The 14,936-nt window shown below is 40.2% G+C and overlaps 1 protein-coding gene across 2 annotated transcripts in view; it reads left to right on the top strand.

Moving 5' to 3' along the window:
- Positions 1–3,913: 3,913 nt before the first annotated feature.
- The window catches only part of tmeff2a (transmembrane protein with EGF-like and two follistatin-like domains 2a), a 118,976-nt gene continuing 107,953 nt past the window's right edge, over positions 3,914–14,936 (top strand). The window contains exon 1 of one of the 2 annotated variants that reach the window (XM_053329213.1): positions 3,914–4,684. In XM_053329213.1, the coding sequence (XP_053185188.1) occupies positions 4,495–4,684 (190 nt within the window). In that variant the 5' untranslated portion in view covers positions 3,914–4,494. The remainder of the gene's footprint in view (positions 4,685–14,936) is intronic. The other variant, XM_053329214.1, reaches the window with a different exon arrangement.

Below are 14,936 nucleotides of genomic sequence, written 5' to 3'. Positions count from 1 at the left end.
TTAATCTCTCCTTGGACTGGTTCTTCCTTATTTGGTGTACATACATGTGTAAAAGCTAATATCAATATGACCTGCACTCTCTCAGTACTCGACAGATGTTGGTCCTCGAGTTAGAACAGAACTTTTTAAATATTCTCCCTCTTCCTCCTGGAATAATGTACAGAAGGACTGGAAATTGTCAGAGCTGATTACTAAGGGGGAATGAAGTCCATTTTAAAGGATTGGGAAAATAATGTGAGTGCTCCTAAATGTTTGCAGAAATGGTTTTAGAGAATTGTACCTGCATTGTTTATGCATCATAACTGGATTTTTGTCCTTGACCTTGTATTGCATATTAACTGGATATTGTGTTCACTCATTTGTAGAGTGTGACAGTTGTATTTGTCTGTTCATGTTTACTGTTGTAACAATATTTGCTGTGCTCTCGGCCAGGTCACTCTTAAAAAAGAGATCTGAATTTCAATGAGATTTTTACCTGGTTAAATAAAGGTTATAATGCACAAATGTTTCAGTGTACAAATGAAAACTGTTGGATGCAAAGAGAGTAAAAAGACTTGCTTTGAAATCTGAATTAACGTCATTACAAAGGCAGCCTGGGGCTGACGTGCTACCGTTCTTCTATTTTCCTCTTCCATTCCACACTTTCATTCAACTTTTTCATTCAAGGCAACACATTTACACATTTTTCTATTCTAATTATTTGATTTGATTGAACATTATATTCATTGGACAGGCAATTTGTCTAAAGCAAGCTTAAGGACACTTCAACAAGTAGACAAGAGGAGGTGGGGATTAAAACCAATAACTGTATGATTAACAACCAGACTGCTCTACTACCCTGGGCTACAGATATCCTCCCACTGGTACCCATAATATACATATTTGTATCTTCATATGATATTCTTTGCACAAGGTTCACTTACTTTAATTTTTTTCCCTGCTGCTTACAGCCACTTATCATATGACCAAAATTCCATGCTTAGGTCACATGATAACATCTGGACCCTCTCCATAACAAATACATCCACTGATGAAAACCATGTGACGCAGCTGAAAGCACCATCAAATTTTAAAATAAGTCAACTTTTATTTTTTTGTCAAACTACTATTTCAAATGTCAGAAACAAACCTCTCCTTATTCCTCATTACTATTTATAATGTCTAAACTACAGTCACATACAACAAACAGATGGATAACACACACAAATACACATATCACAGCAAACTAGAGCTGTGCCCAAATCTGAATTTTCCAAGTCGACTATGAGCTGCCAGCTTTCATCGAGTGTTTTACTTTTCTGGAGGCGTCCGAGTTGATCTGGGAAATGAGGCTGCGTCAGTACTCATAACATATAAGGTATTCTTTCACACCAGCATCAGCAGGTTGTCTTGGCTCCTTATGTAGACAGACTAATGCAATCCGGAAATAACCTAACCATTCAGTCAGGCTTCTATTTATACAGCACAATGCCTGTATTGTTTTGCCTATTCTGAAAGCTGCTTTAATCATTTTTTCATTCAGTCGATCAATCAATATTTTTGCACTAACTTTGTATGTGACAAATTACAGCCCCCTCATCTCTCTATAGAGCATTTCAGGCATCTTTTAACCCTCCTGTTGTCCTCCAGTCAAGGAAGGAAGGGAGGAAGAAGGAAGGAAGGAGGGAAAGGAAGGAAGGAAGAGGAGGTAAAGGAAGGAAGGGAGGAAGAAGGAAAGAAAGGAGGGAAGGGAGGAAGAAGGAAGGAAAGGAGGGAGGGACGACGGAAGGAAAGGAGGGAGGGACGAAGGAAGGAAAGGAGGGAGGGAGGAAAGGAAAGGAGGAAGGTAGTAGGGAGGGAGGAAAGAAGGAAGGAGGGAGAGAGAGAGAAAGGAAAAGAGGAAGAGAGGAAAGAAGGATAGAGGAAAGAAGGAAGGTAATGGGGAGGAAAGAAAGAGACAAGGAGGGAGGGAGGGAGAAAGGAAGAAAGGACAGAAGGAAGGAAGAAAGGGGGATAGAGGAAGGAAAGAAGGAACAGTCAAAACAGATGGGGTCAATTTGACCCGGGAGGATGACACGAAGGTTAAAGGAAAAGGTTTTAAATATTCTATATTCTTTAATTGTCAACAAATTTCATATATGGAGATTCAATCCGACAGTGAATTGATCTGTTGCACTCGTTGACATTTTCCTTGACCCATAAGAGTTTGAGCATGTTTGTATAGAAATGGATCTGAAGACTAATTACAGCATCAGATTTTTATCATACAGAGAGTAGTTACAGTAAGGCAGACACCACTGTGCAAGCATGGGAATGTGGTTCATATTACAGTGCTTCTACTACTGCTGCTACTGTATATGTAAAATGAGGAAGGTGAAAATGTGATCTCTGTTAATTACTCTTTGAGGCTGTTTTTAGACTAACACATTTGTCCAAACTCTTTAGGGCGAAGGCACATCACGCAGTGCGACTCAATGATGTGTTTCTATAATTTTAATAAAACAACGGAGGTCTACAGTGGAGAAGTAAATACACAATTTCCACCAGGATGACACTGAGGAATGACTTGTACCAGGCTTTAGATTCACACACAGTATCTGTAAGTAGATTATTGTTGGTTTGTTTCTACGCATGAGATCTGTTGACAATATTGAAAATTACCAGCCACAAATCCTTGTTTAGTTTTTTTGATTGTTTTTGTTTCGTTTAGTTTTAAGTAAAACCAAATATATCACCATTGTTTTCAGATATCAGTAAGGCAAGGCAAGGCAAGGCAAGGCAGTTTTATTTATATAGCGCATTTCATACACAATGGCAACTCAATGTGCTTTACATCAAACAGAAAAACATGTAATTTGAGAAACATTAAAACATACAATTAACCCCCCCCCCCCCGCCCCCCCCCCCCCCCCACCTCCTCAATAATAAAAACAAAGTACAGAAAAAAAGTAGACATGATTATGATATTTTTTACGGCCATGAGAATAGTTTAAAAAAAGAGTGTTCAAATTAATATTCATTGTCTGCAACATCTTAGATAGGTCCTGGTCCTGTCCAGTCCCCTGTGTGTGTGTGTGTGTGTGTGTGTGTGGTGACAAGTTGCTATTGCAGCAGATAAAACGTGTGTAATAACCTCCGAATGAAAAGCTGTACAAGGTTAATTTGTTTACAGGCAGCTGCAGTTTTGCTTACTTAATATCATGAGGTCAAGTGTCTCGCTGTGACGGGCCTTAACAGCAACCCCTTTGTTTCCTCTATATAAATGCTTTTCCATGCGCATGGCTTCTAATTTCCTTGGTTCAAAGAGGGTTAGTGTTCACAACCTGATGTTAGACTTGACCTCTTTAACTCCGTCAGATGCTATACACTTTCTAGGGCTTTCATGGCCGAAAGCATGTCAATTACCGGACGCACCCTGCCCCGCGTGACAGCAGTCGGTTATGTCCAAAAATATATGAATAATATTGGGGTCTCTTTGGATTGCCCGGAGGCAGAGATGCAGGAATAGCATCAGTGTCGTTTCAAAAGCGGAGCAATTATCCCAGGCCAGGCTGGACAAATCGATTCCTGCAGACTTTTTAAATGCTCCTGGCCAATTATAAAGGCAGTGCATCCTCCCCTACACTGCCCATCCCTGGCACAGGCATCACCAACTAAAAGGACTAGGCCCGGAGCACTCTGTCTTCAGTGTCTTTATTCCTTATTTCCTTTTTCTTTTTTTTTCTTTTAAATCTTTCTCATTTTGCCTTTGTCCTTTGCGCTTACCCCACCAGTAAGATATTCCAATTAGCTATTACTAAGCCCCCCCCTCCACCACCACCGCCACCACCACCATACATTTCGCATCACACTCCACGTGATCATAACCAAGCTAGAAACCAGCTGCTGGTGGGAGAGAGAGAGAGAGCAAGGGAGAGAGAGAGTGATGGAGAGAGAGAGAGAGCGCCAAACACCGACTCACTGCGACTCAGAACGCGCCACACATACTAAGTAAACGGGGGATCGCTCCGCTCGTGCAGGAGAGCTGCTCGTCTCACCCGTGGTGGATACAATTACACAACTGCTGTCGTCTCCAAACCTTGTCCGTTGGATACTTTGGCTACGTCCTCTCAGTTTTACAGTTTTATTACCTGCTTTTTGTATCACCCCCTCCCCTGTTTCTTTCCCATCTTTCCTCCCCTCTCCTCATCCTTGAGCATCCTCCCCTTCTCCGCAAGTCTTCTTGCCTGCCTGGCTAACTTTTCCACCCGACTCCATCCCACACAACCTCCTCCATCGCTCACCAAACCCCTCAGTTTTTTAACCCCCCGTCCTCCTATTGCAGCAGCCTCCCCTGGAACGGGCGGAACCCATTTGGTCAGTCCACACGGGACACTACATGGGGCGCACGGTCTCGCTCGGAAAATGGTCTGCTGTCGGTGTCTAAGCGCCCCGCTGAACCTGCCGGGATTGGAGTTGTCAGTGCGCGTCTACATTTCTTTCCCACCTCGCCTGTGCTGTCGGGGCCAGTGAGATATGGGTCTGTCCGTGGCGGCGCAGGCACCACTCAAGGAGCCCCGACGCCTGCGCCAGTGGAGCGGGACGGCGGGAGGCTGGCTCAGGATCACCCTCGTCTCGTTTCTCGCCACTTTACCTGTGGAGCAGCTGCGCGCCTTCCCTTCCTCCCTCAGCGACTGCCAGACGCCGACCGGCTGGAACTGCTCCGGTGAGAGTCTTATCATAAAGGCAGAGTTGCAATCTCTCTCTAGGCTTGCGCTTTATCTAGATGTGCACCTTTTTGTCCAAGTTACGCATGTAAGACTTAACCATCAGGACTAAGAAACACACCAGGACCGAATCAAAGTTAAGAACAGCTCTAATAACAGTCAGCCTTCATGCTTTTTGTCTCTTATAAAGTGTTGCCTTTCATCCAGTAACCATGCCTAAAGGTTTCGTGTCGGTGCTGTGGAATATTTTGGCTGCAGATACTGGCGACTGCAAAGCCCCCGTGATGAGTGTGAGGATGCAGAGTTTGGGGTTGCTTGATGTTCATTTAGCCTTGTTTGAGTTTGAGTTTGTGTCCGGGCACGCCAAGCAAGGCACGCACAGCCGATCATGTCTGAATAATCACTTGCAGGCAAGAGATCGATGATTTCGATCGGGGCACAAAGTGAAAACAGCAACAGTCAGGATCATTTTAGTGGGGAATATATAGCAGGGAGTGATTGAGAGGATTGTCGCCAGAATAACACGATACGCCATAATAATATTACCAGTGCTTAAGAGGCTCAGATGTGAAACTTATAAATAGCCTTCACGTACTCCGGTCGGCTTGAGGGTTATTATTCCACATCTTTTGACATTTTGGTCAATCCGACTGGTTTTTAATCCCCAATTCGCACCCGAGAGATTATAAATCTGATTTCATTGGTTTTACTTGGCATCCCTACTTGTGCTTCATTTAGTGCTACTTTAAATACAAATGCAGTCGTTTCTTTTGTAGGCCACCAGCTGTAAACTTGTTTCCTCTCCGCGGTGCCCAGAGCGATAAAAGGAGCGGACCGGGTTGCAGAGCGCAGCGCCTCGCCATTTATTTCCCCTGTCGCCTGTCCAAGTCTGAACCCTTAAAATAGCTCCGAGCCTATTCCACACACTCATGGGCAGTAGCAGTATTGATATTATAGCTCATAACAGCCGCACATCAATATGGAGGCATGCCTTGCCGTTTTCAGCCTGAAACTTACTTCGGGGTCCTCTTGGTTAACGTCCTAATAAACAAAATGGGGAAATATGATCGCAAACATATCATAGAAATATATTACATATGGTGGCATACAGCTGCCAATAGATTAAAAAGATATTGACTCCACTGAAAATCCCCTGTCAGAATATAATAGGGATGTTATGTTATATCATAGTTGGGGGGGGGGGGGGGGGGGGTTAATTTGATTATGATAATAGACTATTAATTAGAAGATCAAAGGATAGGCTATATTATTGGGTTAAGATTGCTATTCAGTCGGCCTATATATGGGATATTGTTGTCCTAATAATAAGCTGCTTTTATTTATTTATTTTGAAAATTAAGATTTAAGTCTAGTTGTCGGTCTTCCTAATGCTCTGTGAAAGCAATTAGTTGAGAATAATTTTAGCCCTGATGTTTTAATTTTTCTAAGAATCTTGTATGTCAGTGGTGGTTGTATTTATTTACTTGACTATATTGCAGTATCATATGAATTGTTGTGTATTGAAAGCTTCTTTTGTGCTGCTTGTTGATGTTAGTAATGACTGATAATGGTACACATCCTGCCTAAATACACACTTGCCTGCCTCCCCACTTCCTGACACACTCATATGCATTTAGACGAAGGCTTTTATCCTACACGCCTTGAGGAGGCTTAAGTGCATACGCTGACAGCAATATACACACACACACACACACACACACATTTGCACCCTGCATCAATTAGAATGAACAGAATAGAGCAAGCCACACACGCTCCATTGTGAGAAAGATTATTTTATTTTATCTTTTTTTTTTAAACAAAACAAACTGTAATTGCACAGGGTTTAATTATGCCTTCTGTATATCTTGCAACACTAATATGTGACAGATTTCAGTTCAAGGGGAAAAAAACAAAGTTCAGATTAGTTCAGTGTCATTTTATTGAGATAATGGGCAGCAGTGTTATGAAAACGGTGTACCAGTCCCTGCAGTGTGTATTTGAACAAGTGTTGAATGAGATTCTGTTTAATGGAATGAAATAAAGAGGGAGAAAAAAACTTGCTTTGACAAAGATTGTCATTCTGTTAGGTTTGCATCTGTGGGCAGCTATGAACAACCGCTATTGAAGGCTTCACTGAAGCAGAACAGAGGATCCCAAAATGATCTTGACACTTAGTTAGTCCTTATTCTATTGTGAGTGCAGAGATAGACTTTGTCTCCAGATGCCTTCGGTGACAGAGTGTCATTGGGATAAATGTTATGTATAAAGCTGCACTAGGCAGCATTTTGAAAAGGTTTGCTTCAACAGAAATGAGCTCTTGTTCCCACTACTTGAGTTTTTGTGTGCTTTATAAATCATTTTTTTCTCTCTTGAAATAAAACCTGCATTGACTAAACCAGTATTTTGGCCACTTGGGGGCAGCAGAATCAAGCTATATTATCAACTTACAAAGTTATTACAGCTGACGTGTTAACAAACAGTTGCTCATTTATACTATACGAGCAACATTAACATTCATTTTGAGCTGTACTTCTGGTTGCCTGGGATACGTAAATCCAATATTCACATCTCGCAACTCCTGGGAAAAAAAAACTGCGAAATCCACTCCACTATGCTCAAAAGCTAGCTACTAACTTTGTCTAACTGCCACTTGGTACCAGTCATGTGGCGTAAAGTCAGTTTATTGAAACATTTTCACTCAGAATAGCTACCTAGTGCAGCTGGAATCAATGCTGGCGAGAGTGAAACAAAATTCCTGGGCTGGAAAAGACAACAATGAGCTGAAAAATGCTAAAATGCTTTTAAGACTTAAGAGGAACTACAAGCAAACCTTTTTACATAATCTTATTCATTTGATCCGTTATTAATGTAAAAAATATTGATTATTTATACTGTAATGCTCAAACATTTGTATGAATAAGCAAAGTGGTGGTTGATGGTTATGATGGTAATAGTGTTAGTATTAAGGGAAAGAGTGGTGCTCCATTATTTAAGATTATATACGGACAATGAACAATCAAGGCCAATTCTTTCTAAACAAACAACCGTTTTTCTTTCCTTTATATTCATCCAGCACAGTCTACTGTGTATTCAGTATTGTGTAATCATCACAGTTAAAACATAATGACATTTTTCCTGTAGTTTCTGGATTGTATCATTTTAAATAAATTAGTTAGCGTTATCTTCAGTGGATGCATTTTTTGCAGGCTTTTTCCAACAAGCAGCTCATGCCTTTTTGCCATTTCATTCATGCATATTAAAAGCAAGTCGATGCAAGTAATACAGTACACACTCCTTGTTGAATGCCTCTCTGAGTGCCAGTTTCAGTTTTATTCAGTTTTGCACAGACTCTGGTATCTGTTGAGTACAGGAATGTTTAGCTGTTACACACTGAATGATGTTTTAATGCATTGATTGTGTGTTGTGTGGACAAACTGGAAAACACTGAAGGCCTCAGCATTAACATATAATATAGTTGAATTATCAGGGACATTTTAATGTCTATGTTGATAAATGTTAAATATATCATTAAAAGAAAAACCTTGACAAGTTGACAGTGAGAAAAATACTTTCGGGTGGCTGATCCTCCGGTCAGCCAATGGCAAAGCTTTAAATTCTTAATTTCAAATTCAGTTAATCTCTGGGATTCTCTAAAGTCTACATTTTTTATTGGGAGAATGTCTTCAAACAGTTACATAAAATAACACGATGAACATAATGGATCAGGTAACTACACAATGCAACCACCATTGCAATGATAGATAACTAACAAATTATATACATTCAACGGATATTACAGGAATATAAATGAATGGACTGAATGTTAAATGGACTGAACTTATATAGCGCCTTTCTAGTCTTTACGATCACTCAAAGCGCTTTACATTACATGTCATTCACCCATTCACACACATTCATGCACTGATGGCAGGAGCTACCACGCAGGGTGCCAACCTGCTCACCAGGGGGGAATTTAACCATTCATTCTCACTCATACTCCATTGGCGCAGCAACAGGAGCAATGTGGGGTTAAGGACACATCGACATGTGGACGTCCAATTGGAGGACGACCGCACTACCTCCTAAGCCACAGCCACCCTGGAGAAATGCACATTTCTCACTAGAAATGTTATAAAAATGCATTTTGATACTTTAATCATAATAAAATGTTGCATTTTCCACTGAGAACAAGATGAATTTCACCCATTTACAGTAGTTTGTGTTCGACAAGAAACTTGACAGTCACATGATAACAGGCCTTCCAGACGGCTTACTGAGATAAATGGTTTATAACAGTCTGCTGAACCTACTAGTAGTAGGCCCCTATTAGTCCATATATTTGGGATAGATGTGTGAAGTTAACACATATTCAATAGGCTGATAAAAGTCAAATCGGGTGAACAGTATGACTGAAGACACAATCTATTTACATCTCCTGTGGGGGTATCTGTGTGCAGCGGCCACAATCCCTTCTTCACTGAATCCCACTGCTATTGTTAACTCTGAAAGGCTATGTGAGGCTTTGATTGTTAAAGTGACAAGGATAAGTGCAAAATATGCAAAGCCCCCTGTAAATCCCATCAAATGGAGTGAATTACCAGAAGTCTGGAGAAAATTGGCCATCTGCTTCCAAGATTTGTCAACACAGAGGTCAGAAGTACTTAACTTGCATGCAGATCCACACCTCGGACAGGAAGAGCACAGCAGAAAATGTTAAATATAAAACAAGGCAGTGTTAAAGATGAAAATTAAAAAGGGAGTCGTTGAACTGAAATATTTTATTTTTCCATGCGGAAAAACGCCTTTAAGGACGTGATGTAATTAGTAGCTCATTCCGATTATGATCTGGGAGCTTTTAGTGCTCAGAGTTATTGTACATTTTAACAACCTGGCAAAATGAGAGCTAAACTACCCCTCTATACCCACAATAAACATTTGAAAACCTGTTGCAAACTTACTGAAAAAAAGAGAAAAAAGCCCCCAGGCATAAGAGAGGTCAAGAAAGGATGTCTCACCACTGTGGTTGTTCAGCCTTCATTATTAATTCACTCTACTTAATTATTGATCAGTACAATGCTTAAAACGGGAGAAGGACTCCTCGTTGTCCTTAGTGTTGTGAAATTCCAGGTAGGTAGGAGGAGATGCATTTGGCTGGCAAGCTCTCTCCTTTAGACAAGTAAGTGCTTCTCTTGCCATCTTAATCGTTAGCATATAAACATTACCTTTTCAATATTTGATGTTTGCCAGCTTGTTTCTGGCAAACAGCCAGCTTGTTTCTCCTGGCAAACAGGGCAGGAGCAGCCAGGAGGAACGGCAGGGCAGGAGCAGGAAGTGTAAGTTTTCTTGGCCTCTGACACAGTGTCTTCGGCTGTGCACAGCACCTGTATCAACTAGCACCCGTGACATATTCTAAAAGACAGAATGAGAGGGGGAGATCTCACTCTTACGTGCAGCATGCGCACACAGACATTTTTTTTAAAAAAGTGCTGAGAACAGACAAAGACCATCCAGATGCACAGTAACCGATGACAGCTCAGATCCTCGTGAATATCACGTTGAATGTTATTACCTTAGGAATTCATTATCATGTGTGATCACTGTTGCAGCGGATAGTTGCTCCTTTCACTGTGACGATACTTTACTGGATCTGTCACCAGTGTCTCCTTGCAGTTATTTTTTGTAACTTTGATGATGTAGAAACTTGAGTCTATTCCTCCACTACATTCAACCTTATAGAAAGCAATTTGTAGGTGAATTCCTCTGTAAATTTATACTTTAGGTTGCCTGATGTTATACAGGCTACAGTCATCTTTAACCTAATCAGTGTCAAATTAAATCCTGCTCAGAGGCCCCAATTCTCAGTCCATGTTCAGTATTTAATAGTCATGATAATCCTGCAGCAGTTCAGGTCAATTATTGAACAAAGGTTCTGTCTGAGGATATTCTGATATACAATATAACTAAAACTTTGTCCATCAAAGAGTCTGAGCTCCCACACTAACAGTTAAAGTCTATTTATGTCTCCTGCACTTCGTAAACGCTCATTAAAAAAAAAAAAAAGGCTTATTAGTTGGATTCTGTTTTGACATGATTTAATGTTCTGGAAATCTAAGCACAGTACTGGAACTTTTATTCTTAAGTGAAGTGTTATGTAATGATGAAATGTTAAATTTGTTTTTTTCTGCACAGGCTCTGTACTTGTTTCAGTTGTTTTGTTTTAGACAGGCACACTATAGTTATCAAAACTGAGTTTCTACTCAAATATGGACCTCAGGTGAAGATTATAGTAAATGGGAACTTTAATTAGTGATGTGAATGTTACAACCAGCTGATTTGAAGAGTTTGTATCTTTTTTAAATGCTATTTTTTGGCCTAGTATTACTTTCAGAGTTATCACAGGGAGATGTGAAACGACATGCGGGGGGACTTAGTGGTTCGCGGTCGTCGTCTTACCCCCTAGGCCACGGGGGTCAACCCTTATCTTCACCGTCTCAACAAGCAGAGCCACTTTTGCTTAGATGCACCAAGAAGCTGACAAAGTAAATGTAGACGCTGACAAATGAATTACTGACAGAAAGACCACTCATTGTTTTCTCACTACAGTAAAGTTGTCCAAATTTCACAGCACTCCATTTTACACTCCTGACTTATTGTGTTTTAGTGGCATAGAGCAATTGCCCTATTACAACGACTCTGAAAAAAGGATTGCAGCAAGGGGCCAAATTTGTTTCATGTCAAAAAGACATACATCCCTAAGATAATGAAAAGTGACTTCTGTGCATGTCAGGGCGATTGTGTGTCATTTGTTACTGTGAAAGTAATGACATTTTTAAGAATATTGCATTCCCTAAGCTATCAGCTGACAAGTATGAGAAATTACCTCTCAGGTTTCAGTATTGTAGATCTATATTTATAGCCGCTGTTAGGCACTCATTGTCATATAACTAATTGAGATTTGTGCTGCGTTTTCTTTGAAGCCTAAACCCTGTTTGCTGTGATGTTTCTGAGGAGCGATCATCTGGGACATTTATTCTATTATGTTTTATACTTGTTTCATGCAGAGGCTTGACATCCATGACAAAAGCTGATGCGTCACTTACAGCCTTGTAAACTGTTCACAGAAACAATCTCTGTTGTGATTCCAGTTTAGACAAAGTGTCTTTTCTTTTGTCTACAAGTCTTGATTGCTGCTACTGCAGTAGTTGCTTACAAATGATACATGTATTGTTCTTGCTCACTGGATGCTGAAGATGTTCGTGCTGCACATCTGTTTCTTTGTAAAAAAAAAAAAAAGACGGTTTAATGGCATGAGGAGGAGCTGTATTCTCTCATTTTTCCTTTCATTTACAAAAAACAGGTTCTCTATTACCTGCTATCCAAGAACCTTGAAAAAAATGCCAAAATATCAAATTATAAAATAAATGGTTTTGGGTGATTTCAAACACACACACACACACACACACACACACACACACACACACACACACACACGCACACAACAATCCTATCTTACAGAGAATCCACCAGCTGGCCTGAAAAGGATCTTATATTTTCCAATCATTTGTAGACACCTAGCCAGTAGTTTGATTGTCACCATAACAATGCCCCCTCTCCAGTGAGTATCATCAATGTGCCAGTTGCCTAGGTGCCAAATTTTTTTATTTATTTATTTATTTTTCTGGCTTTCCAAATTACTTCGTATGGCCCTCTGTGGGATAAGGGCTTTGTTCCATCCATGCACTCCAAGCGTCGAGACCTCTCATGTCACTGTTCTTGGCTCAATGAGTGTATATTTGCACAGAGCTTGCACTTTATGGTCATTCAGGACCCTGGCAAATTGCAGGTTCATTTTAACACGGGCTTGACTTCCATGGGGTATTATTGCCAGCTACTTTGTTCCATGCCAAGGAGGGTTGGGAGAGGAAGTAGAAAAGGACATTGGATTATTTTAGTTCAGTTACAAAGGTGCCGAGTCTTATCAGAAACTGGCATTGAAAAATATCAGGTCCAAAACTGAGAATATTTTATTTTACACAGTATATATTTTATGTTATTGTTAACGTTTCTACAGAGGCAAAAAAAAGAAGCTTTTCACAGAGATATTTTTTTTAGACTTTCATTCAACCTTTTAAGTGAGCACTTTATGTGTACTTTGAATCAACGGTAGCCGGATCCCTCATGGAGATTAACCCTTAAACAGGCCTTACTAGTTATGTCATTTGCACCTAAAGTAAGTAAGGAAGGAAGGAAGGAAGGAAGGAAGGAAAGGAGGGAGGAAGGGAAGTAAGGGAGGAAGAAGGAAGGAAAGGAAGGAGGGAGGAAGAAGGAAGGAAAGGAGGAAGAAGGAAGGAAGGGAGGGAGGGAGGGAGGAAGGAAGGAAAGGAGGGAGGAAGAAAGGAAGGAAGGTAGGAAGGAAAGGAGGGAAGACGGGAGGGAGGAAGGAAGGAAGGAAGGAAGGAAGGAAGGAAGGAAGGAAGGAAGGAAGGCAGGAAGGAAGGAAAGATGAAGGAAGGACAGATGAAGGAAGGAATGACAGAGGAAGGAAGGAAGGACAGAGGAAGGACCCGGGAGGATGACAGGAAGGTTAAAGAGTGTGTGTCTCCTGGTGCACGTTGTCTGTTTAAGGGTTAAAAACATCAATGTGGAAATGTCATTTTTAACTGTAGATTTCAGTTTTACATTTTCAAAAGCTTTTGATTGTATATTTGCTTTTGTAGACTGGTTGATTTCTGTCGTTTTAATGTTTGAGTGATGGTAAATCCTTGGTCAAGACTGACTGAAACATAGAGTGTAGACCACTGTTGTAAAAAGACATGTTGCTGAAGTGTCCTTGAGCATGACAGTGATGTCTTACCTGCCCCAGGAGAGCTGTTAGCAAGCTGAACATGACATTTGTGCTCCCTGTAGAGGATGGCACGTCAAAAGAGAATATCTGTATGAGATCAGTTAAGCACTCAATTAGTAGATTTTTTGTTCTCTCTGCGTGTGCCTGGTTAAATAAGGTTAATTAAGATAACCTAATTGGAATTTTAACACATTTTTGTTTCTGTCTCGCCGTCTGGAAGAGCAGACACATTTTCTAAAGGTGCTTAAAGTGACACCACTTGTCACTAAAAATAGAAGACACATTAAACTATGAAGGGTTTAAATGTTCACAATATAACAACCATCAAAATGTTCACTACATTTTCACTAGATCTGAGTCACATAGGTAAAATTCTTTGCATGCATAGCTTTCAGTTTATTAAATGCATGTATTATCCATTTCCTCCATGCCGCAAAGCATGAACTGAGACAACTGCAGGAACAAACGCCACATTGTTAATCCTCAGCTTCAAATTCCAATTTTGTCACTTCTGGACTTCAGGCTCTTTTTGACTTTCAGTGTTTGTCTTATTTAATGCATCATTAAACATTTCAAAAGTAAAGCCTTTACATCAGGTTTCAGTTAATTACCCTAATCAGCAGGCACAATAACAACTGTTACATAAGTGAAGTATTGTGGAGTTATTCAAATAAGTAGTAACTTAAAGTGCATGAAATTCATTACATAAACGGGTCAAGACAGTCTGCATTGAGCTAACAGTGAACACTGGGCCTGACCAATGGATTTATAAGGCTGACACCATTTTTATTATTGATATTTGAAAGATGACTACATATATTTGTTTTGCATTAGCTGTAAACATTTTTTTTTCTTTTGGTTGGTGAGGATCCCTGAAATGTGAAAAAAACTAATATATATATCTAGACATGACTTATGAACATTAACGGTCAGATATAAAAAGCAGCCTAATACACACACACACACACACACACACACACACACACACACACACACATTGTGATGTTGTGCATATATGCCAATATTTTTGCATTGTCTGATACCTGTGATAAGCACTGATGTCAGCTGACATGAGTTGAGCTCTCATGGCTGGGCTGAGGTTTCTTAGATGCATTTGCATGATATTTACACTGTGCTTTCCAAATGACACAACTAACATATATTATATAACACATATTATTATTATTGGGACTACACAACATACTAAAATAGGGTGTATACTGAAATCCCTTCATGTTATCATAAAGCAGTTAGTCATTTATGATTAGGAAGTATGTTTCATTTCATAAAATATCACTCTCCAGAAGGATAATGCTACTGTAAATGTGTTGGACTTTGGGCTTTTAGTATTCCAGCTAGACTGATCCAGCAAAGTGGGAATAAAATGTCACCTTTAATTTGTTTTT

This window comes from Scomber japonicus, chromosome 11 (assembly GCF_027409825.1).
Source record: "Scomber japonicus isolate fScoJap1 chromosome 11, fScoJap1.pri, whole genome shotgun sequence".
Lineage (NCBI taxonomy): Eukaryota > Metazoa > Chordata > Actinopteri > Scombriformes > Scombridae > Scomber > Scomber japonicus.
The sequence above is the reverse complement of the archived record's forward strand: the minus strand, read 5'-3'. Positions and strand labels throughout refer to the sequence as shown.